This window comes from Cydia amplana, chromosome 26 (assembly GCF_948474715.1).
Source record: "Cydia amplana chromosome 26, ilCydAmpl1.1, whole genome shotgun sequence".
Lineage (NCBI taxonomy): Eukaryota > Metazoa > Arthropoda > Insecta > Lepidoptera > Tortricidae > Cydia > Cydia amplana.
In genome coordinates, this window is record NC_086094.1 from 2,349,251 (window position 1) to 2,375,580 (window position 26,330).

At 45.4% G+C, this 26,330-nt stretch overlaps 1 protein-coding gene across 1 annotated transcript in view; it reads right to left on the reverse strand.

The window, feature by feature from the left end:
• Window positions 1-26,330, reverse strand: part of LOC134660026 (uncharacterized) — a 54,568-nt gene that overhangs the window by 11,977 nt on the left and 16,261 nt on the right. Inside the window, exons 7-18 of the mRNA XM_063515725.1 lie at window positions 24,617-24,723; window positions 23,596-23,703; window positions 22,641-22,713; window positions 21,282-21,452; window positions 20,705-20,853; window positions 17,638-17,830; window positions 15,298-15,452; window positions 9,571-9,664; window positions 7,513-7,619; window positions 6,755-6,895; window positions 6,202-6,305; window positions 1,535-1,751 (exon numbers count right to left, since the gene is read on the reverse strand). Of these exons, the coding sequence (XP_063371795.1) occupies window positions 1,535-1,751; window positions 6,202-6,305; window positions 6,755-6,895; window positions 7,513-7,619; window positions 9,571-9,664; window positions 15,298-15,452; window positions 17,638-17,830; window positions 20,705-20,853; window positions 21,282-21,452; window positions 22,641-22,713; window positions 23,596-23,703; window positions 24,617-24,723 (1,619 nt within the window). The remainder of the gene's footprint in view (window positions 1-1,534; window positions 1,752-6,201; window positions 6,306-6,754; window positions 6,896-7,512; window positions 7,620-9,570; window positions 9,665-15,297; window positions 15,453-17,637; window positions 17,831-20,704; window positions 20,854-21,281; window positions 21,453-22,640; window positions 22,714-23,595; window positions 23,704-24,616; window positions 24,724-26,330) is intronic.

Genomic DNA, 26,330 nt, shown 5'->3' on the forward strand with positions numbered 1-26,330 from the left:
TCACACCACCTATTCGGAAAAGAGCTTTTTCTTCCCTGCTAGGAGGGATCAAAGTGGCACTTTTCTGTTCTAGCATACTATTTTAAATTTTTTTTGTATATTCTTTTTTTAGCTTAAGTAATCTGTTTAAGCATCAGATTGTGTCAACACTAAGATTTTTTTTTATTTTCCCCATAGTTGATGTGAAAAGCAGATCCGTTGTAACACAAACTACTATTCCAAGATTTGACCCACACTAGCCAACATACTTTTCACCTCAGCAGCTCGAACAAGGGTACTTTGCTACTTAAAAACAGTGAGCAAAATCGCATTTTGCTCACTGAGTGAGACAAAATGAGCAAGATGCGATTTTGCTCACTGTTTTTAAGTAGCAAAGTACCCTTGTTCGAGCTGCTGAGGTGAAAACTTAATTGTTGGTATATCTTAAGAAAACATGAGTGAATAGGTAAGTGATGAAGAAGGAATACATTTTTCGGGTTCTCTAATATGTTCTCACTGCTGAGGTGAAAAGTTTTGTGAACTACACGAGATCAAAGTTATTTACATCTCGTGCGCTTTTGAGTCCCTTACTACGCTCAAGATTCTAAATTAGATTCACTCGCTATGCTCGTGAATCTATTATAGAATCTTTCGCTTGCACGGGACTCAAAATAAGCACTCGAAGAAATATCAAACTTTGATCTCTTGTTGTACAAATAACTATATCAGGGCAAGATGAATAAAAGTTTGTAAAAATGTTAAAGGTTTGGATTGGAGGTATTTTTCATTCAGATATACAAGCTGGTTTGTGGTCGACATTATTAACTGAGACGCAACGTTATGACATTGAAGTTCTCGGATCTAGGTACAGTCAGCTGCAGAGAGGTGAACTGTAAACAAATTTTTATGCAGGGGGGGGGTCACCTATCTCTGCAGTTGACTGTACCTAGCAGGGATGTTGCGAACATCCGCATCCGCAACCGCGGAACTGCCGCATTATTTTCAACATCCGCATCTGCATCCGCATCCGCATAAAATCGATGCGGAGCTTATGCGGATGCGGATGTCGAACAAGTCGGTACAGGAACGTCTTAGCGGCGGCGTAAGTGCTAGGTAATTTCGTCATTACCTATAACGAAATCGTCTAGATCCAGAAAAGTCTGCCAAGTTACTGTTTATTACATAGGTACGAGTATAACGCACCTATATTCTTGCTCAAATACTAAACGTTTCGTTTTTTTTAAATAAAAAGATACTAAAAATGTAATATTTGACGTTTTATAAGTACCTAATCTTGACATCCGCATCCGCGGATGTGAGCCTTTAATATTTAAAGGCATCCGCAACATCCCTGGTACCTAGTTAAAACATCTCAGGAACTCACCAAGTCCCATTCTGCAGCACGCTATCCGTGATATTCCTGCCGATGTTGGTGTAGTTTTCGAACCCTGGCTCCAGGGGCCCCACAGAGAAGGTGACGGGGATGACCCACTTGGGGGCCGGGGGGGGCTTGGCGGGGCGGGCTATACCTAGTTAAAACATCTCAGAAACTCACCAAGTCCCATTCTGCAGCACGCTATCCGTGATATTCCTGCCGATGTTGGTGTAGTTCTCGAACCCCGGCTCCAGGGGCCCCACAGAGAAGGTGACGGGGATGACCCACTTGGGGGCCGGGGGGGGCTTGGCGGGGCGGGGCGCGGGGCGGCGGGTGGTGGGGGGAGGGGGGGCGGTGGTGGTCGCGTTATCATCTTCCACCGTGTCCGTGAAGTTCTCTGGAAGATCAGGAAGCATTTGGAATCCAGAACGGTAGCACGGTCGCATTTTTATCGCACGTCACGGTCTAACAAGTGCGAAAGTGACAGGCGATAAAAATGGAACCATGCCACCGCAGGCGTGCTTAAATGTTTACATTTTTCTGGAAGTCCATCCGTCCTAGACTGCATAGGCAAGTTACCATCAGGTGAGATTGTGGTTAAATGCTTACCTTTTTCTAATAAAAAAAAAAAGTGAAGTGATTATGTAGTGATTGTATTTTTGTCCTTATCTTTTACGTGTAAACTTGGTACTAAATAAATAAACAAGAGCTGTATCGTTTATTTAAATACATTTATTAATAAAGTAGCATCGGAAATCGTGAAGTTATTTGACTTATTGTGTATTACCGCGATGACAAACAAGCATTCGTCCGACGACGCCCGGCGCCTAGCTACAGATGTAGTGCATAATTTTATTGTTTTCTATCGTATTTTTTCGGAAACGTTCGTATTTGTCATGCTCCTTCAGTCAATCTCGGTACTTATTGTACCGAGACTGACTGAAATAGCAAGACAAATTCGTGCGTTTCCGTAAAAATACGATGGAAAAAAATTATGCACTACATCTACAATTGGGTCAATTTCTGAACACGATTTTTTTTTTCTGTCCGTGATGAAAATCGCGGGTTAGCATCAGACAATACTTACCAAATTTTTTTTACATAAAGAAGTCACACTTTCACACCGAGTTCCATATGAATTCACTGATTAGTTGGTTTTTAGAGTACACATAAAAATACCTAAAGGCTCAAATTACTACTCCCGTGCCCTGTCCGGAATCTACTTTTGAGCATAATGAAAAATCCTACGAAAAATTCTACATTAGTATCACTAATTTAGTGTCAAATACTTAAACTAGATGATATTTACTATCACTGAGCACATATACTATTAACTTCATTGTGGTAAATAACTCGTGATCGATGTTTAAATTTTGTCCGAGCGCGCGAGTAAAATTTCGTCGGCAAAACTCAAAGGGCTCTGACAGCCGACGTTTGTATTTGAACCGCCTCGTGTCCCGCCTCACCTGTACTGGCAGTATTCGGCTGTCTCTCAAAGCAAGCGGATGTAAGTCAAGCCGCGGCGTGTTCGAGCAAATCGCGTAAGTATTTCGGAATCCGGGTGGGCGACAATTTTTTTCTAATTTCGATGCCCCTTATAAATTTTATTTTCCACATAGCTTTTCAATAGCAATTGTCATATTTAGGAGCCCTTTATGTATCTTTATGTAAGCGATAACATAACAGTTTGGTCAAACACGATTTAAATTTTTGGCGATTTTTTTTATTACGAATTCTAATTTCCGTGCCCTAATTCCCATAACAAATTTACCTAAAACAGCTGATTAAGTGGCACGGGAATTAGAAAGTATTACATATATTGTCAACAAATCTTTTATTGGGGGCACTGTAAGTTAATTGGCAATGTTTACGTCATATTATTATTACTTATATATATTGGCATTGAATATATATTATATGTAATAATAATACGACGTATATCTTTCTATTTTACATTTAAGGAAATCTTAAAGAATGCACAAAAATCTGTGAATAGTTTTTTAGTATAAGTACTATAGTACTTACATACAGGATCGACCCGAATAACCCGGGCAATTTTAATACGTAAGGTAAGGTGGGGTAAGACGACACCGGGGTAAGACTATCACTTGTATGGAATCCTTGTACTGTTAGTCTTGCCCCACCTTACCTTATTCATTGATCATATTATAACATTTATAACATTAAAATATTATATAAACATAAAACTATTTCTGGAATTATTACATATTATAATACCTGTACCTAAGGTTACATGAAACAAAATGAATCACATTTGCAATGTTTTGTTTTTGTAAATTTGACAGCTGACAGCGTATGCCGTATAAAGTTTAAATATCTGGGAGACCGAGCTTTGCTTGGAAAACATATAGGTACCTACCTACCTAAAAACTCAAAAATGCGCGTTTGCCCAGAGATAACACCTACCTAGATAGATTTTTCACCCCAGAAAACCCTCATATATGATAAAATTTCATCGAAATCGTTAGAGCCGTTTCCGAGATCCCCGAAATATATACAAGAATTGCTCGTTTAATAGATTAGTTGTTATAAATTAGCTTTTCTAATACAAGAAAAATTAAATATATCCTATTCTTACTATATTATAAATGCGAAAGTATCTCTGTCTGTCTGTCTGTTATCTCGTCACGCTTAAACCGCTGAACCAATATCATGTTGATGATATTTTGCATGGAGATAGTTTGAGGCCCGGGGAAGGACAAAGGATCTGGGGACACGGCAGTGCCGCCGCCAAGTCGAGCAAAACAAAGTGGCACGGTCAAAATAACATTTAATTTGAACATGTAATCTAAGAATTAATGCACTTTAAAATCCCTTAGTTTTGTTACTGACACAATCACTCACGATCATCATTATTCTAAGGTACTTCTAGCATACCCACAAGTTCCAAATTTGAAACGTAATTAGGTTTAAGCTTTTTAATAACTGCATAAATAAGTTTGTAATCCTATAGAAATATATGCGATAACAAATTTACCTTTTAGTTCTTACAATTAGTAGGGAAAGTAAAGGTACACTACGATGTACGATGTGAGTATGAATAAACATGTATATAGTTATGATATGTGTATACATAGTATCAGTATGGTATGGGTTTGATTACCTGAAAAGAAGGACAGCCTACAAAAAGAGATGGGATCCTATCAAAAACATTACATGTAAAAAGATGCAAGTCTCGCAACGCAGTTCTTCTACTACAAAAAAAGTTTTGAGATGTAATGTGAAACCAAGTCGGTTATTTTAGACAATGCCAGGGGGGTATTAAAACCGTAATACTATTAGATACCTTATTAGGGTTCCGTAGCCAAATGGCAAAAAACGGAACCCTTATGGATTCGTCATGTCTGTCTGTCTGTGATAGTCTTACCCCGGTGATAGTCTTACCCCACCTTACCTCATATGTGGTTAAACAATTGTTTGTGTTATGAATTTATGAAGGCAGCATATTCGATTTCTTCAGATTAACTTACACAATAACTTCTTCTCTCTGTGCCCCTATTTATTTCTTAGTATCATTTCCTATACGGCCATAAAGCAGATCATACACCTTGTACCTATCTACATGCAGATACATAATGACACTTTTTAATGAATAGTTTTGTATGTAAGGCGGACATGTTTACGCAACTACTCAAAGTATTGTTTTGAAATATATATATTTTACTAAGAAAGAGAGATTAGTTGCCATTAAAATCAAGGAAACTATTAGTCAAATACGTAGTTTTTAGTGTATCATACTTTCGTAGATTTGTCGTCCGAAACTAAAATTAAAGTAGATAAATATGTTCGATGCCGCTTCAGTATGGTTGAAGTATATTATTGTAGATTAAAATATACATAAATAATAGTTTTAACTACCAAAATAAGCTAAGAAAACAATTCCTGTGCCATGTTCTAATTTTCGTGCTAGTAAAATCTAATTCCCATGGACACACTAATTCCCGTGCCCTGACCAAAATTTTAAATTGAAATAACTTTTATAGTTTTATGAATATTTTTACCCCATAAGAAAATTAATGTTTATTATATTTTTTATCAAATTATCAGCATATTTTTTTTGTGTAATGTTGGTATTTCAAAATTCCATGGGAATTAGACAAAAATGCTCGTTTGGTGAAATTGACCCAATTAACTGTACACTCCTTTTATGAAAAACTCTCAGTCCTTCGAGAAAACCTCGGTAAATAGTTCATTCCGGATCTACAATGTTCACGAAAGAAAATTCCTGTGAAACCACTCAGGCCCCGGTAGCCATGCCAATCGCTAAGGGTATGCACGCACGGGCAACTTAGTCGCCAGGCGACTTATTTGTCTCTTACGACAAATTAGTCGCCTCCTCGCCGTGATGCGCGCACGAGAGCGACAGCAACATGACTTTTTCTACGCAGTCATCAACATGGATTGCGAAGAGACGGCTGTGGTCGTTGCACTCGTATTAAAAAAACCGGCCAAGTGCGAGTCGGACTCGCGCACGGAGGGTTCCGCACCATCAACAAAAAATAGAGCAAAACAAGCAAAAAAAACAAACAAAAAAACGGTCACCCATCCAAGTACTGACCCCGCCCGACGTTGCTTAACTTCGGTCAAAAATCACGTTTGTTGTATGGGAGCCCCACTTAAATCTTTATTTTATTCTGTTTTTAGTATTTGTTGTTATAGCGGCAACAGAAATACATCATCTGTGAAAATTTCAACTGTCTAGCTATCACGGTTCGTGAGATACAGCCTGGGGACAGACGGACGGACGGACGGACAGTGGAGTCTTAGTAATAGGGTCCCGTTTTTACCCTTTAGGTACGGAACCCTAAAAAACCAAATTGACTCACCTGGTTCATAGAAGAGTTCCTCAAGGTCAGCCCTCAGGTCCAGGGTCAGGAGGGAGTTGATCATGGACGGCTCGGGGTCCGGGGGGTCCGCTGTCATCACGAAACTGTAGCAAAAATATCGGTATTTAGCTGCCAATATACTGAATCTAATAGCTTTAAATGAGCAATTCTTGTTTAGTTATTTATAGATATTCATATATTATATATCGGGGATCTCGGTAACGGTTCTAACGATTTCGATGAAATTTACTAAGGGTTTTCGGGGGCGAAAAATCGAACTAGCTAGGTCTTATCTCTGGGAAAACGCGTATTTTAGAGTTTTTATATGTTTTCCGAGTATAGCTCGGTCTCTCAGATATTATTATCTTATTTGAGAAATTATCTTTATTATCTGTGGACTAAATGATTTTAATGACTCGAAGTCTTTGACTAATATGAACATAAAATGCATTCTTTAGATATAAATAGTAAATTCGGTAGAGTTGCTTCCGGGGTACTATTTACAAGTAAAATTGGGTATGTTTAGTTTATGGACTCTGTGTTAGAAACCTACCGTTCCTGCTTAAGCAGCACGTCGCCCGTGGCCGTGTTGACAGCCGCCAGGAGCGGGTAGCCGGCCTTCTCGCACCAGCCGTCCCACGCGTGCGGCGGAGCCCCGCCGGCCCCGGGCCGCTGCAGGGCGCGCCACAGGTCCCTGCAACAGGATTCTATTACTTACTCGTACCCACAGACAATCTAACCTCTAAACATAGCATAGTCGCGCTACCCCATCTGCCACACATACGGTAGCGTTACTCCATCTTCGAGTCAATCCCGTGCCGTGATTGGTCCGTGTCTTTGAACGGACCAATCACGGCACGGGATTCGCTCACCTCGTCCCCCCGCACCCCCGTATTTTTGGCAGCATCGGTTTCATGAAAGAATTGGCCTAAGCTCAGTCTAGAGGTTGGATTGTCAGTGCTCGTACCAGTCGCATGTGAGCTAGCGGCTAGGGGGAGGCAGGCGATATGGCGGACGGGCTACGGGGGTGCAGGTTGATATGGTCGATGGCCAAGGGGAGGGGGAAGGGCATACTCATAGACTAGGAATCCTCTAGGCGGAGTTTAGAGCAATTATTTCATGAAACCGATGCTGCCAAAAATACTGGGGTGGGGTGGGGTGCGGGTCCGTATACTGCCGTGATTGGTCCGTTCAAACACGGACGTCACACAAAGTAGAACATTTAATGTAGATTAAGTACTTATGTAATAGAACATTTTTTGCTACGGGCCACCGTTTAAGGGTTATAAGCATTATAAGTTCAGCACTGACCTGGCGTCAGCACTGGCGCTGCGATGGTCCCTGAGCAACCTGGCTAGCGCGGCGCGGCCCGCCGCCTCGCCTGCTGCCTCGATCGCCATGCTTACTATCGCCGCTCCCTGGAACAACAGTCAAATATTAAACATCCAGCCAAATGTTTAGAACCTAGGCAACTATTTACGACCTATACTATACCTAGGTACAATACATTATTATACAGTCAGCAGCAGAAGTTGCTAAGCGGGCGAGGTGTTCACAATTACCTTGACGCGCTCTTATTCCCGTAACAATAAAGTCGCGTCAAGATAATTTTGAACAGCTCGCCCGCTTAGCAACTTCTGCTGCTGACTGTACCTACATTGACAAAGGTTGGTGACGTTGGTGTCGTTATTAGCGTTCTTCTAGATTCTACGGTCTGGGAGACCGAGCTTTGCTCGGAAAATATATAAATACTCAAAAATGCGTGTATTCCCAGAGATAATACCTAGCTAGATCAATTTTTCGCCCCCGAAAACCCCCATATCGCAAATTTAATCGAAATCGTTGAGTCGGAATGTCTTATGTTGTTGAGCATTAGACTTTCCGGTCGGTGCTATATCTATATTGTCAAGTAGCAGTACTGATAGTTCCGCTACTCGATGCTAGATGTAGACACTGAAATTAATAGTCTTTTTGGTATCAAAACTGATGTATGGTATGGAGTGAGCAACCTATGTATTTTTTTCTCTATGGTTTAGACTCACTTGTTTTAAGTCACTCGCGCGACATGTTTCGGAGAGCCTAGGTCGCCTTTCTCAAGCACTAACAGTGCGAGCAGCGTTCACGACGGCCGTGTATCGCGTACTGGTGTGGAGACACAGTATATTTAGACACTCGCGCGAGCCACGAGACGCGCGAGAGTCTAAACCGGCTATCACAGTTACCCTACAATGTCTTATCTCACTCACACAAGCATGGTACGAGTTCACCTACGGCGAGCTTAGGCTGTGTGCGTAGGAACGCGTTTGTTTCATACATTTGGAGTGGACTGAGTGGAGTTTGTTAAATCGGCTACCTTTTAATGCAAATAAGTGTAAGGTGATAACTTTCTCAAGCAAACGTTCGCCACTCCAAACTCAATACAGTTTAGCTGATGTCACCCTGGAGAGAGTTAGTGAAATCCGCGACTTAGGCTTAATTCTTGTGGATAAATTTGACTTTCACACACATGTAATTAATATTAGTAAGCAGGCTAGTAAAATTTTAGGATTTGTTATGCGGATATGTAAACAGTTTCATGTTGGAGTGGCTAAACTTCTTTATAACGCATATGTGCGCATATGTACTATCCGTACCCCTATCCCTCCATCTTTGTATCGGGGATGGTCGGGCTGGATACGCTTGAACTGAGGAGGAAATTGTTACTCTTAGTTCACTATCTCTCGGTCGTTCATCATCGAGTCGACAGTCCAGAGGTGTTGGAGAGGATGGGATTGGTAGTTCCTAAGAGAAATACCTCAGGATGTGGACGGGGCGGTAGCGCCGCGCCGCTGGCCATGCCTGTTGCAGCGGCCTTTCGCTCGCACATGCTACGCGAGGCACGCTCCTACCTCGCGCGCTTTATGGAGTCTTCATTCAATGCTCGCTCAGTACGCAGATGCTGACATGTTCGCTAATAGTTCAGCATGCCTATGCAATACTGCTAGACTCTTTCTTAATTCTAAATATTGTAAATTATTGACTGAATTGTAAATTTTATTTTTCTCGACATTATTTAATCTTAAAAATATTGACTGAATTTGTAAGTTTTATCTTTCTTGACATTGTATCTGTTTGCATGTTTTTCTTTTGTTTTTTTGTAATGTATAGATGTTTCTAGTGTGTAAGCGAATTGGTGTAGTACTGTAAGCTTGCACTGTATTAAATGAATTAAAATAAAATAAAAATTTGATCGCCAGTGTCCGAGGTATGGTGGAGACCTAGGCTCTCCGAAATATCTCGCGCGAGTGACTTAAAACAAGTGAGTCTAAACCGTAAAATTATTCAATGTTAGTATGTCCCACAACAGTTTAAATTCGATTGACAACTAACCTTATGCAAAGACAGCTCGTCGGCAGCGGACTCAATGTCGGCACGCTCGAGCCGCGGGGACGCCACAGCACGCACCGACGTACTCGAGTCCAACCTGGAAACAAACAAACAAACTATACAATAGGGTACCTATTTGGTGTATATAACATAAATTATTTTTTCTACTCCCGTACATTTATTTGTCATTTAAAGGGTCGTGCACACACCTTTAAAACCCTATCTTATAGTTGACAAGACAAGTCTTTAGTCCATTCCCCAAAAAAGTGTTTGTGCATACACGCAGTATCATTTTGGCACTTTTACGATACTTCGTGTAATCACCACGTAAAAAATAATGTATGAAATACATTGTTGCCAACCTAATTTTAATTGTCATCTCTGACAGACGAGTGAACCATAGACATGTTTTTTTTTATTTCATTCATTCTTTTCCCGCCCGTACCCTTCATTCTTTGCTACTTTTTGAATGAAAAATATTTGTTAAATTTACAATTTTATTTCAAAGTTGTAGTGTATACTAGATATAGTTATGTACGTAGTTCATAGGATATATATAAGGACCATTTACTCATGTATTTAGTGCAGTAATAAATCATCATTCTAGCTGAACACTTGTTTGTACTCAGTTCCGAATCCTCACCTTACATGGCGATCCTGCCATATACGGTGTCGCGCGTGCGGTCAGTCACCGAGTGATATTGAGAGCTCAATTAGTTACAATGTAAACATGCTCAAGTGGACGATTAATAGAACAATTAAATAATGTAATGCTGTTTCTCACGGTTAAGTGGTTACGCTGTTGCTGATTCAAAGTTTCATCATGGGGGCTACAAAATCAAAAGAAGAGGTTATCATCGCACAAACTGCGGCCGGAGGTGACAATAAGGCTTCTGCGGGCACCGACGAACTTCGATTCCACGCAAGTACCACTAATATTATCCTGGGTATAATGCTCGTCTTATTCGTCATTGGAGGAGGCTACGCCCTGTACAGAAGGTGTAAGAAAACCCACAAGAAATGGATGCGCCAGGAGGTCGCTCTAGCTGAGCTGCAGCGTGCTGCTCGTACGGCTCCTATAAGTGTTTGAGTCAAGTGTTAACTTCTTGGTCGTAGAAAAAGTATTGTATGCAACGTTGTTTAACTGAGTCAAAAAATACTCGTGGCGTCTTTATTAACAATTTTCGGCTTCGCCTCAAATTGTTACTCACGCCACTCGCCTTTTCTGACGGTTGCATAATAGTAGTTTATGCAACCGTTGTTTAAGTGGGGTCAAAAAAGGCGAGTGGCGTGAGTAACAATTTGAGGCGAAGCCGAAAATTGTTAATAAAGACGTCACGAGTATTTTTTGACTCAGTTAAACAACGTTGCATACAATACTTTTTCTACGACCAAGCACTTACTTTGAAAAAAAAAAAATTGTAAATTTAACAAATATTTTTCATTCAAAAAAAATAATACTCTGTGCTCTAAACAAGTGGAATCATATAGGACATATATGTAGGTAAACAAACCAAACCCGGCCACCGCGCCCCACGGCCGGTTGGTCAGCGACACCTTCTTGTAACTCATGAGGCCCTGGTACTTGCTCTTAGTTAAATTACAATTTTGGATAGTTTTTTCTCTCGATTTTGGCCACAGTAGCCTATGGTGACTAACAAGCAACGCTAAGCGGTGTTCGTAGTCTATGGATCTTGCTATATTACGGGTGTCACATGCGCGTTTATGACTTCTGAAGCAATTTTATTGTTTCTAACTTTTTACTATAGAACCTAATTAATATTTTGTAAATTGGCAGCAATGCACTTAGTACTCATCTGTCAGATATGAGAATTAAAATTAGGTTGGCAACAATGTATTTTATACAATATTTTTTAAGTGGTGATTACACGAAGTATCGCAAAAGTACCAAAAAGATACTGCGTGTATGCACAAATACTTTTTTGGGGAATAGACTAAAGACTGGTCTTGACAACTATAACATAGGGGTTTAAAGATGTGTGTACGACCTTTTAAATGGCAAATAAAAGTACGGGAGTAGAAAAAATACTATTACACCATGCATGAAATTATTATAAGCAGTTATTTTTAGACACAATTTATATTTTAAAACCTGTACAAAACTATAAAGAGTAGGTGATCTAATCGTGACGTCACATGCTAGTGTTTCATATAGATTCCATTGTAGCAAAATCGTTTTGACAGTTCTAAAAAAGAAACCGATTTGACTAGTAGTCCAATACCCTATTACACTGGCGGCGAGTTTTAGAACTGACCTTAAGGCAGGCAGCACGTGATCCAGCAGTAGGCTGTCTTGCTGCCGCTCGGCGCCGCCCTCGAAGGCCGGGGCCTTCTGCCCGAGCACGGACGTGAGCGCCTCAATCAGCCACTGCGCGCTCCACCAGCGGGGGGAGACTAGCACACCGAACTGACCTTAGAGCCGGCAGCACGTGATCCAGCAGCAGGCTGTCTTGCTGCCGCTCGGCGCCGCCCTCGAAGGCCGGGGCCTTCTGCCCGAGCACGGACGTGAGCGCCTCAATCAGCCACTGCGCGCTCCACCAGCGGGGGGAGACTAGCACACCGAACTGACCTTAGAGCCGGCAGCACGTGATCCAGCAGCAGGCTGTCTTGCTGCCGCTCGGCGCCGCCCTCGAAGGCCGGGGCCTTCTGCCCGAGCACGGACGTGAGCGCCTCCATCAGCCACTGCGCGCTCCACCAGCGGGGGGAGACTAGCACACCGAACTGACCTTAGAGCCGGCAGCACGTGATCCAGCAGCAGGCTGTCTTGCTGCCGCTCGGCGCCGCCCTCGAAGGCCGGGGCCTTCTGCCCGAGCACGGACGTGAGCGCCTCAATCAGCCACTGCGCGCTCCACCAGCGGGGGGAGACTAGCACACCGAACTGACCTTAGAGCCGGCAGCACGTGATCCAGCAGCAGGCTGTCTTGCTGCCGCTCGGCGCCGCCCTCGAAGGCCGGGGCCTTCTGCCCGAGCACGGACGTGAGCGCCTCAATCAGCCACTGCGCGCTCCACCAGCGGGGGGAGACTAGCACACCGAACTGACCTTAGAGCCGGCAGCACGTGATCCAGCAGCAGGCTGTCTTGCTGCCGCTCGGCGCCGCCCTCGAAGGCCGGGGCCTTCTGCCCGAGCACGGACGTGAGCGCCTCAATCAGCCACTGCGCGCTCCACCAGCGGGGGGAGACTAGCACACCGAACTGACCTTAGAGCCGGCAGCACGTGATCCAGCAGCAGGCTGTCTTGCTGCCGCTCGGCACCGCCCTCGAAGGCCGGGGCCTTCTGCCCGAGCACGGACGTGAGCGCCTCAATCAGCCACTGCGCGCTCCACCAGCGGGGGGAGACTAGCACACCGAACTGACCTTAGAGCCGGCAGCACGTGATCCAGCAGCAGGCTGTCTTGCTGCCGCTCGGCGCCGCCCTCGAAGGCCGGGGCCTTCTGCCCGAGCACGGACGTGAGCGCCTCAATCAGCCACTGCGCGCTCCACCAGCGGGGGGAGACTAGCACACCGAACTGACCTTAGAGCCGGCAGCACGTGATCCAGCAGCAGGCTGTCTTGCTGCCGCTCGGCGCCGCCCTCGAAGGCCGGGGCCTTCTGCCCGAGCACGGACGTGAGCGCCTCAATCAGCCACTGCGCGCTCCACCAGCTGGGGGAGACTAGCACACCGAACTGACCTTAGAGCCGGCAGCACGTGATCCAGCAGCAGGCTGTCTTGCTGCCGCTCGGCGCCGCCCTCGAAGGCCGGGGCCTTCTGCCCGAGCACGGACGTGAGCGCCTCCATCAGCCACTGCGCGCTCCACCAGCGGGGGGAGACTAGCACACCGAACTGACCTTAGAGCCGGCAGCACGTGATCCAGCAGCAGGCTGTCTTGCTGCCGCTCGGCGCCGCCCTCGAAGGCCGGGGCCTTCTGCCCGAGCACGGACGTGAGCGCCTCCATCAGCCACTGCGCGCTCCACCAGCGGGGGGAGACTAGCACACCGAACTGACCTTAGAGCCGGCAGCACGTGATCCAGCAGCAGGCTGTCTTGCTGCCGCTCGGCGCCGCCCTCGAAGGCCGGGGCCTTCTGCCCGAGCACGGACGTGAGCGCCTCAATCAGCCACTGCGCGCTCCACCAGCGGGGGGAGACTAGCACACCGAACTGACCTTAGAGCCGGCAGCACGTGATCCAGCAGCAGGCTGTCTTGCTGCCGCTCGGCGCCGCCCTCGAAGGCCGGGGCCTTCTGCCCGAGCACGGACGTGAGCGCCTCCATCAGCCACTGCGCGCTCCACCAGCGGGGGGAGACTAGCACACCGAACTGACCTTAGAGCCGGCAGCACGTGATCCAGCAGCAGGCTGTCTTGCTGCCGCTCGGCGCCGCCCTCGAAGGCCGGGGCCTTCTGCCCGAGCACGGACGTGAGCGCCTCCATCAGCCACTGCGCGCTCCACCAGCGGGGGGAGACTAGCACACCGAACTGACCTTAGAGCCGGCAGCACGTGATCCAGCAGCAGGCTGTCTTGCTGCCGCTCGGCGCCGCCCTCGAAGGCCGGGGCCTTCTGCCCGAGCACGGACGTGAGCGCCTCCATCAGCCACTGCGCGCTCCACCAGCGGGGGGAGACTAGCACACCGAACTGACCTTAGAGCCGGCAGCACGTGATCCAGCAGCAGGCTGTCTTGCTGCCGCTCGGCGCCGCCCTCGAAGGCCGGGGCCTTCTGCCCGAGCACGGACGTGAGCGCCTCCATCAGCCACTGCGCGCTCCAGCAGCGGGGGGAGACTAGCACACCGAACTGACCTTAGAGCCGGCAGCACGTGATCCAGCAGCAGGCTGTCTTGCTGCCGCTCGGCGCCGCCCTCAAAGGCCGGGGCCTTCTGCCCGAGCACGGACGTGAGCGCCTCCATCAGCCACTGCGCGCTCCACCAGCGGGGGGAGACTAGCACACCGAACTGACCTTAGAGCCGGCAGCACGTGATCCAGCAGCAGGCTGTCTTGCTGCCGCTCGGCGCCGCCCTCGAAGGCCGGGGCCTTCTGCCCGAGCACGGACGTGAGCGCCTCCATCAGCCACTGCGCGCTCCACCAGCGGGGGGAGACTAGCACACCGAACTGACCTTAGAGCCGGCAGCACGTGATCCAGCAGCAGGCTGTCTTGCTGCCGCTCGGCGCCGCCCTCGAAGGCCGGGGCCTTCTGCCCGAGCACGGACGTGAGCGCCTCCATCAGCCACTGCGCGCTCCACCAGCGGGGGGAGACTAGCACACCGAACTGACCTTAGAGCCGGCAGCACGTGATCCAGCAGCAGGCTGTCTTGCTGCCGCTCGGCGCCGCCCTCGAAGGCCGGGGCCTTCTGCCCGAGCACGGACGTGAGCGCCTCCATCAGCCACTGCGCGCTCCACCAGCGGGGGGAGACTAGCACACCGAACTGACCTTAGAGCCGGCAGCACGTGATCCAGCAGCAGGCTGTCTTGCTGCCGCTCGGCGCCGCCCTCGAAGGCCGGGGCCTTCTGCCCGAGCACGGACGTGAGCGCCTCCATCAGCCACTGCGCGCTCCACCAGCGGGGGGAGACTAGCACACCGAACTGACCTTAGAGCCGGCAGCACGTGATCCAGCAGCAGGCTGTCTTGCTGCCGCTCGGCGCCGCCCTCGAAGGCCGGGGCCTTCTGCCCGAGCACGGACGTGAGCGCCTCCATCAGCCACTGCGCGCTCCACCAGCGGGGGGAGACTAGCACACCGAACTGACCTTAGAGCCGGCAGCACGTGATCCAGCAGCAGGCTGTCTTGCTGCCGCTCGGCGCCGCCCTCGAAGGCCGGGGCCTTCTGCCCGAGCACGGACGTGAGCGCCTCCATCAGCCACTGCGCGCTCCACCAGCGGGGGGAGACCAGCCCGCCGAACCACTGCGGAACAGACAATAATACTCATCTTTTACTTGTTTTTGGACCACTCGGGCGCTCGGGATCCCCATCCGGTTTTCGCACGCGATTCGCGCACGAGCGTGGAGGGGGCTTAAACAAAACAGTTCCGCAGATAAGATATAAATGACACGCGATTTTCGAACAATTCAAACGTAGTGTTACTAACCCGCGATCTTTCAAATTTGCCGCTTTTTGCCACTGACGAGATCTGCTTGACCAAGTATACCTACTAGTATTAAATATTAATATTCGCCGCTCAGCGTGAGCACTTTAGACAACTGTCCAACCGACGACTAGCAAGAAGAGGCGGTTTTCTCGAACGAGTTTTTTCTCTTTCCCTGTAACCTCCCTACTTATTACTTAGGTTTTGATGGTTCTAGGATATCTAGAAGTTCTCATCTAAATAGGGAGTATTACTGCAATGTTTTGCCGCCAGAGTGCAGTAGGTACTAGGGTCTTTAGTAAACCATAGAGTAACTTATACATACTGCGTACCTTAAACTGTTTTTTGACAAGTTTTCACAATCAAATATGACATTGATACATCAAGGCGGTTTGTTTACAAAGGGCCTACCGGGACACGCGAAATTGAAACTCAGCTATCAGCCTATTTATCGCTCGAATATGCAAGAGTGGTAGAGAGGTTAGATAACAAAATTTCGACTCTCTCGTTTGCGGTAGACCCTTGTTGTGGGAGTGGCGCCACCTATGCAGAGTTTCGCGTAATATTCCCTATTTGCTTAAGTTTCTTAGAAAATAGTCGATCGCTAGTCACTTTGTAGTAAGACACTTCGTTATAAGAATGCTGCCTATTGTAGCACTGTTTCTTAGTGAAGTATGTATAATACATATATATATACGAGGGGCGTTCAAAATATTCTCGGTATTGATATCTTACGACCTCTTCTAAAATTTCTTTCGTTACTGGCCGCTAAGGTTTATTCATTGACATTAAAAAAAAGTATAATTCGAACCGAGATGGTCTTTTGTTTTTCTGCAATTGCTGAACAAACATGAACATCATGTGCGAATTTACAATGTTAACTAAATTAGAACATCGATGCGTGATAAAATTCTTGACAAAACAGGGTAAAAATCAAAAAACCATAAAAGAGGAAATGGATTGTGTTTACCGTGAGTCTGCTCCTTCTTTATCTACCATTCAAAAGTGGTCAAGCGAGTTTAAACGCGGAAGGGAGAGTATTGAAGATGACCCTAGACCTGGCCGGCCTGTAGTAGCTACTTCACAAGAAAATATTGATAAAGTGGAAAAACTTATATTGGAAGATGGTCGAGTGAAGGTAAAATCTATAGCACAAGTAACCAATCTCTCTATTGGTACCGTACATGATATTATACATGACCATCTTAATATGTCAAAAGTAAGTGCAAGATGGGTTCCGCGAATGCTGACTCGGCTTCAAAAAGACATGCGTGTAGCTTGTTGTTCCGATTTTATTGACCTGTGCGGTGAAAATCCTGATGAGGTGCTGCAAAGAATAGTTACTGGAGATGAAACCTGGGTTCATCATTATGACCCAGAGAGTAAACAAGAGTCCATGCAGTGGCACATTAAGGGTTCAGCTCATCCCAAGAAGTTCAGGGTCATCCCTTCAGCTGGCAAGGTCATGGCCACGATATTTTGGGATTGTGAAGGAGTATTACTAATCGATTATAAAGAAAAAGGTGTAAATATCACAGGACAGTACTACGCTAACATTCTACGTCAATTAAAGGATGTAATTAAAGAAAAGAGGCGAGGAAAGTTAACCAAAGGTATTCTGCTTCTGCATGACAACGCCCCCGTCCATACTGCTCATATTGCCAAGGCAGCTATTGTTGAATGTGGGTTTAAAACTGTTACTCACCCACCGTATAGTCCGGACTTAGCCCTCAGCGACTTCTTTTTGCTCCCCAATCTTAAAAAGGATCTGCGTGGAAATAAATTTTCTGACGATGAAGCATTGAAGGCGGCAGTGGAGGAGCATTTTTACACGAAAGATAAAAAATATTTTTACGAGGGATTAAAAAAAATAATTGATCGATCTTTTAAGTGTATGAACATAGGGGGGGAGTATATTGAAAAATAAAAATATCAAACTTTTCGTACTTGTTTGTTTTCATTCTCATACCGAGAATATTTTGAATACCCCTCGTATATACTAACCTGTTGCGCCAGCAGACGCGCTATGGTCTTCGTATCAGTAAGGGTGCTCGGAGACAGTGTGATGAGCCCCCACCCCTCGGAGTACACCCCTCCCCCCTCCACCACAACCACGTCCAGCTTGGGGAGGGGGTAGGACGTGTTCAGCTCGTAGGCAAACTGTTGGATAGTTTTCTGCACCCATTCTAGCAGAGGTCTGTAAAAGAAGTTCGAGGGATTAGCTTGTTAGGTTGAACTAATGAATGAAATAAAATATTCAAGTCTCAAGTTTTATTTCATTAGGGTTCCGTACCCAAAGGGTAAAAACGGGACCCTATTACTAAGACTCCGCTGTCCGTCCGTCCGTCTGTCACCAGGCTGTATCTCACGAACCGTGATAGCTAGACAGTTGAAATTTTCACAGATGATGTATTTCTGTTGCCGCTATAACAACAAATACTAAAAACAGAATAAAATAAAGATTTAAGTGGTGCTCCCATACAACAAACGTGATTTTTGACCGAAGTTAAGCAACGTCGGGCGGGGTCAGTACTTGGATGGGTGACCGTTTTTTTGCTTGTTTTGCTCTATTTTTTGTTGATGGTGCGGAACCCTCCGTGCGCGAGTCCGACTCGCACTTGGCCGGTTTTGCAACTAACTGAGCAAGAATATAGGTGCTTTATATTTAATAAACAGTAACTTCGCCGACTTTTCTGGATCTAGACGATTTTGTTATAGGTAATGACGAAATTACCTAGCACTTACGCCGCCGCTAAAACGTTCCTGTACCGACTTGTTCGACATCCGTATCTGCATAAGCTCCGCATCGATTTTATGAGGATGCGGATGCAGATGCGGATGTTGGAGGAATTTTGGTATATCTTACTCGGCTTCATCTAAGATGACTTGCTGATCGCTGTAGAGACTAATTTCCGGTGGAGGCAACATGAAATCCTCTTCATCAGGTATATATAGGTAGACGGGGTGAGCTCTGGTGTTTCGGTGAGGAGGCGGGGCTGTGCAAGGGTTGCAGTGGCGTGCACAGAGATTTGAGACTGGGTAGGCAAAAAAAAACCGGCCAAGTGCGAGTCGGACTCGCGCACGAAGCGTCCCGTACCATTACGCAAAAACGGCAAAAAAAATCACGTTTGTTGTATGTGAACACCACTTAAATATTTATTATATTCTGTTTTTAGTATTTGTTATTATAGCGGCAACATAAATACATCATCTGTGAAAATTTCAACTGCCTAGCTATCACGGTTCATGAGATAGAGCCTGGTGACAGACAGACGGACGGACGGACAGCGGAGTCTTAGTAATAGGGTCCCGTTTTTACCCTTTGGGTACGGAACCCTTAAAATAAGAGCTACTAACAGTCTTACTAGCTTACCAACAAAAATCCGTCATGGTTTCACATCCTTGTCAAGTCGGTTAATAATGACGTACGTAATTATGTAATTAACCACGGCAAATATACGAAAAGTGATTGATTTTACTTTACCACTTGTTTGTGTTAACTGCAATTCCGATGTTCACCGGCCCTTTTCAATCACTTTTTTTTGCTAAAAGAAAGCTTTGAATAAGCATAATTTTTAATATTCGGTACACACACACACACACACACACACACCGTACACACCGTCATACTCGTGAACGGGTGCTGTTTGTGGAGACTGGTCTATTTAAGCTAACACGAGCTATTATATTTAGTTACTCTATTTTTGAGGATAATTACATGGACACAGACACACATCATTCGGTTCTCGTATGCTATTTTATTTTTATTGTCATTTTCTTACTTAATGAATGTTTTAATTAGGTATACAGGATTTTGACTCTTGGAGACCCTATACATCTCTAAGGATAATTTGATTAACTACTATATATTGTAATCTTTTAGTTATGATGACACTTAGAGACATTTACATCTCTAAATAATTTTAGATTATAGTTTTGTATCTTTGTGTTCTTTTTTTTCAATACTATTGTTATAGCGTTTTTTTTTGTAATTCGACATTTAGAGACTTTATACATCTCTATGTAATACTTTAGTTTGATTTTATATTTGCGGCTTAGAAAGTTGTATTTTATAATTGTAGATGTGTTTTTTTTTGCTGTATGTAAATTCCATGTTGACGTGTAAAAGTGCCCTTGTGGCCTATTTGCTGAATAAATGTTGATGTTTGATGTACAACGTTCACAATTCTAAATATCCATATTTTCACTAATCACAATTATTCTAATTGCCGGTAATTGTTATCGTTATCTCACCAAAACAAACAAACAATGGCGGCCGAATAAAAAATGTAAATAAATAAACTTACCTAAATAAACTAAACGAATAAAAAAGTAGTCTCGTCTTTGTACTAAGTTACCATAACAAATGCTACTTTTTAAAATAGTCACGTAATCATGCATCGCATCGGAAGTATTCGGAAACCTCCGGCCGTCATCGTTAAGGATTCGAACGATAGGCGCTGCCTATCAGCGACTAAATGTGTGCGTTACTTGTATCATTGTGTGCTCGTATTTATAGGAAGGCCCACTAAACTGTTACCGCGTAACTACGACTCACGGACATGCACACATACAAAGGTTTAGACCGAAATGTTTTCTGTCTTTGCCGTGCAAGGCGGCAGGCGCACAGCGGCGCTAGTGCCGCGTGGCCCGCGTGGTGTAAACTTCGTCGCGTAGAATTATAGATAACGACAACGGACACCGGTAGATGGAGCGCTTATTAAATTTTAGAATGTTTTATTGATTACAGATACGATCAAGTATAAATTAAATTAAGTAGTTTAAAAGGAATTATCGGAATTATAGTAGGGTAGGCAGTGCCTTTTTGCCTTTATGAAGTGCACGCCACTGAAGGGTTGAGATATAGATGGAATATCATACCCTGCTTCATCTAAGATGACTTGCTGATCCCTGTAAAGACTAATTTCCGGTGGAGGCATCACGAAATCTTCCTCATCAGGTGTCTCCGTACTAGACGTAGCTACTTCCGTGGAGGGGTTGGGTTCAGGTGCCTCGGTGGGGAGGGGGGGCTGTGCATGTGTTAAGATACAACATAGGTGGAATATCATACCCTGCTTCGTCCAAGATGACTTGCTGATCGCTGTAAAGACTAATTTCCGGCGGAGGCATCACGAAATCTTCCTCATCAGGGGTCTCGGTACTAGAGGTAGCTAGGTCCGTAGAAGGGGTGGGTTCAGGTGCCTCGGTGAGGAGGCGGGGCTGTGTAAGGGTTGAGATATAGATGGAATATCATACCCTGCTTCGTCCAAGATGACTTGCTGATCGCTGTAAAGACTAATTTCCGGCGGAGGCATCACGAAATCTTCCTCATCAGGGGTCTCGGTACTAGACGTAGCTAGGTCCGTAGAAGGGTTGGGTTCAGGTGCGTCGGTGGGAAGGCGAGGCTGTGGAATATCATACCCTGCTTCGTTCAAGATGACTTGCTGATCGCTGTAAAGACTAATTTCCGGCGGAGGCATCACGAAATCTTCCTCATCAGGGGTCTCGGTACTAGAGGTAGCTAGGTCCGTAGAAGGGGTGGGTTCAGGTGCGTCGGTGGGAAGGCGAGGCTGTGGAATATCATACCCTGCTTCGTCCAAGATGACTTGCTGATCGCTGTAGAGACTAATTTCCGGCGGAGGCATCACGAAATCTTCCTCATCAGGGGTCTCGGTACTAGAGGTAGCTAGGTCCGTAGAAGGGGTGGGTTCGGGTGCGTCGGTGGGGAGGGGGGGCTGCGCGCGGCGCTGCAGGCGGCACACCGCCACCGACGTCATGTGCGGGGGCATCGGGGGGGACTGCGCGAACTCATCTTGGAGCTGGAATGTGACAATGAATGAATTAATGAAAATATTTATTTGAGGTAACTAGTGGCATATGGATAGAGCTTAAAACTTAAAATTAGCATAGATATTATAAAAAATATATTATAAAACGAAGCGGTGGTGGCCGAGTGGATATGACGTCCGACTTTCAATCCGGAGGTCGCGGGTTCAAATCCTCGCTCGTACCAATGAGTTTTTAGGAACTTATGTACGAAATATCATTTGATATTTACCACTAGCTTTTCGGTGAAGGAAAACATCATGAGGAAACCTGCATACATCTGCGAAGAAATTCAAAAGGTGTATGTGAAGTCTCCAATCCGCATTGGGCTAGCGTGGGGACTATAGCCCAAACCCTCTCGCGCATGAGAGGAGGCCTGTGCCCAGCAGTGGGACGTATATAGGCTGAATTATTATTATTATAAAACGAAACACTACAAATCACATTGTGGTTCCGATGCATTACGCAACCCCGCAGTGTCAGGGAGCTGGCCTAGAAACCGCCGGAACTTGACACTCTTCGGACACTCCTTGGTTTATAGGGCTGATGTGTTACTATATCTCGATGTTAACTTATTAACTACCAGGGGTATAAAATTTGGCGGGAAACGAAGGAGTTAACCAAATACTTACTTGATATAATATTTTATTGAAAAGGAAGTTTAACCATTCTTAGATCTCTTCGACATTTCGATTCTTTCTCCAACGTAGCAACTAAATAAACGAATATTGGGTTCGATCCTCTAGCATGAAAACGCGCATCTTTAACTTAAAAGTTCGCCTTGACATATGGAGTCGCGCGTCTACGCAAGTCATGCTAGTTAAACGATCAGGTTTATTCAATACAAGCTTTTGCCCGCGACTTCGTGTGCATGGAATCAGTAACATCAGCTAGAGTAAGTATAGCGCCTGGATAAAATGTAATAGCAATTATTCAATTTGAGCATTGCTTACATCAATTAACAGGCAATTAATTAATTTTCTCATTTGTACCTTTGCATCCATTTTAGGGATGATTTCCGACATAAAAATGTCCTTCCCCGGGACTCGAACTATCTCTATGCCAAATTTCAACTAAATCCGTTCAGCGGTTTAAGCGTGAAGAGGTAACACACAGAAAGAATGACAGACAGACAGTTTCTCATTTATAATAGTAGTCTGGATAGATTTCAATATACGTACCAAACGATGTCCTAAATAGAATCCGGCTTCTTCCGTCGCCACTATTGGCATGTTCGTCAGAGATACGTGGAATCTGAAAACACAAACAGTCCTCCATTAAGTTAATTTTACGGTATAACACACGTATAGTCACATGCGCGATATAATACACGATGCACTCATGCACTGTTAGAGCTTGGAAATGGAGACCTAGGCTTTCCGAAACATGTCGCGCGAGTGACTATAAATACTTGAGTGAAACCGTAAAATTAGTTTAACGTAAGTATGACTCACGACAGTTTAAATTCGAGTATCCTCTCTAAGCAATTCCTTCCGTATAAACACCAACAATAGCTAAGGATTATGTACAGATTTATCGTCTGCTCTGTCTGGCGGAAATGTGTACTACATTTGGAGACTCTTGTGGATATAAGACAGAGATTCACAGATTTATCCACAAGACACTTTAGCTAGACAGATTTGTGTCTGAACAAATCGCGTTAATCGCGCAAATCAGTACGTACTTATATCCTTACTTAAATACTTGGCATGTTACTGTAGGTTCTAAAATTCGTTTTACCTACCTACTATACATACGCGACATACGCAAAAATTTTCGTTAATTATTACATGAGCGTTTTGCAAAAAAAGTGTACATTTCATTCATGTCTTCAGAATATTGACTTCTTGGGCTCATTTTACTCAGTCATTTGTACATTCACGCCTCATACATGAAAAAAAGTGTCCCAAAATGTTGTATAAAAATTTTTTTTTCCAGTGTCACATTCATACAAATAAAAAAAAAGTCATACAAGAATGTGACGATCTGGAAAGGAATTTTTTGGACACATTTTTTTATGTATGAGGCGTGAACGTACAAATGATTCTGAGTAAAATGAGCCCAAGAAGTCAATAGTTTGAAGACATGAATGAAATGTACACTTTTTTTGGAAAACGCTCACATGTAGTAAAATACCTGTCTCTGACGATTGTGAGTCGGAACGTGGCTCGTAGATGCGGCTCGTCGAGGCACGGGAACGCGGAGCGCGCGTGCGTCAACCAGAATCGGGACACGGCGCAGCGACTTAAAAAGAAATAGTAACGAGTTCAATTGAACGAAAGCCGGAATGTATCAAAAATCGCATGCGATTTGTTGCGAGATCCATAGAGATCTAAAGGCTTCGTCACACAGGCGCGTTTTCCGGGCGCGGCGTGAGCCCGGAAAACGCGCCTGAAGACGAAGCCTTTAGGGCTCATTTAGACGGTGCGAGAACTCGCATGCGAGTTTCATTCCATTGCGTCATTTGATCGGTGGGCTGAATTGATGTAACCTCAATGGTCCGCAATGTAACTAAAATCGTATACGAGTTCGCGCGCCGTCTAAATCAGCCCTAAGGCTGCGTTTCCACCAGAGATGTGAGAGGTAGCTGAGCGGTGCGTGGATGTGGAGCGCCGTGAACGTTTCCACCAAAGATGTGCGAGGTAGGGGAGCGGTGCGAGCATGTGTAACAACGGTGTGTTTACAACAAATAAGCGAGAGGGGTGTGGTGAGGCCAATGACTAATAGTTTTCGCTCGCGTCCGTCCCCTCGCAACACATCCCTTGCGCACATCGTTTGTTGTACAAAAACCTCGCTCCGCTGAGCTGTTTCCGCTAGAGCTGCGCTGAGCGAGCCTAGGTAAATGAAGTGTTGCTGTTCCTATTGGTTCAAGACAAACACATCCCTCGCTACGCATCATCGCACATCTCTGGTGTAAACGCAGCCTAATAACTACATAGAACAAAGTCGCTTCCCGCTTTCTGTCCCTATGTATGCTTAGATCTTTAAAACTACGCAACGGATTTTGATTGCGGTTTCTATTAATAGATAGAGTGATTCAAGAGGAAGGTTTATTATGTGTAATTTGTTAACCCGTGCGAAGCCGGGGCGGGTCGCTAGTAAATAAATAAAAGGCTTATTGAGAGGTCACAGAGCCACTAGTATAATAGAAACTCACTGCCTATTGTTGCCAGCCAAGAAGAATCCGCGCTGCTTGTCATTTCTCTCCAGTTTAGTGATGAAGCGGAGGCTGAGCGTGTAGTTGAACTTACGACGGAGTTTCTCCTAGAAAGTAAACAAATGAAATTTTAACTCACTCTAATCGGATAAAAATTAATGTAAGTACCTATGTGTAAAGTAAAACTCACTTTGAACCCGATGTACGACTACTTCAGCCAACTTGAGCCCCAAAAAGCTCCTATTGTTTTGAACTAGTCTAAAACCCTTGAAACACTCACTCAATATACGTCTGTTCAGTGGAAGAAGCGCCCCGAGCGGCACTTTTAGGGGGCGGCAAAATTTCAGAATAAATACTAAAAATATCGTATAAATGTTTGAACTATTTCAGTTGCACTTATTATATTGAAATACGTAAGCTAGGGGGCGGCAAAATTTTCATCCGCCCCGAGCGGCCGAGACCCACGCTACGCCACTGTTCAGTGGGTCATTAATCCAGCCGGGTTGGCACATGATTGGCGCGACAGTATCTCGCGGCGAGATAGACTACCCGTCCCTCTTTTAATTAACATAGAAAAAGACGGCTAGTCTATCTCGCCGCGAGATACTGTCGCGACAATCATGTGCTAGAGCCAGCACTTCAACCACCTTGCACCCCAATGCCTTTTATCAACTTTGAACGCAATATACCTACGTCTATAGGCAACATCAACATTCACGCAAAATAGGCACAATGGTTGTCGATTTGCGGAAATGTCCAGCAAAATTATCTAACTACGTTTATAGGCCGACTTTTATTTTATTCCAGACTTTACAAAATAGTATGATTCGGGAGTCTACAATATCATACCTTGAACTCAATGTAAGTTTGTTCAGCGGGCGGATAATCTAGTACTTTAGCGACCTTGGGCCCCAAAGAGCCCCCAGTCTTGAACAGCGCCCGCTCTGTGACGTTCATGTCTCTCACGTTCAGGACCACGAATGTGGAGTCCCGGTCCACCCTGACCTGACTTTGATGACCCTGGCATGACCTGAACTTACCTTGAACTCAATATAAGTTTGTTCAGCGGGCGGATAATCTAGTACTTTAGCGACCTTAGGCCCCAAAGAGCCCCCAGTCTTGAACAGCGCCCGCTCCGTGACGTTCATGTCTCTCACGTTCAGGACCACGAATGTGGAGTCCCGGTCCACCCTGACCTGACTTTGATGACCCTGGCATGACCTGAACTTACCTTGAACTCAATATAAGTTTGTTCAGCGGGCGGATAATCTAGTACTTTAGCGACCTTGGGCCCCAAAGAGCCCCCAGTCTTGAACAGCGCCCGCTCTGTGACGTTCATGTCTCTCACGTTCAGGACCACGAATGTGGAGTCCCGGTCCACCCTGACCTGACTTTGATGACCCTGGCATGACCTGAACTTACCTTGAACTCAATATAAGTTTGTTCAGCGGGCGGATAATCTAGTACTTTAGCGACCTTGGGCCCCAAAGAGCCCCCAGTCTTGAACAGCGCCCGCTCTGTGACGTTCATGTCTCTCACGTTCAGGACCACGAATGTGGAGTCCCGGTCCACCCTGACCTGACTTTGATGACCCTGGCATGACCTGAACTTACCTTGAACTCAATATAAGTTTGTTCAGCGGGCGGATAATCTAGTACTTTAGCGACCTTAGGCCCCAAAGAGCCCCCAGTCTTGAACAGCGCCCGCTCCGTGA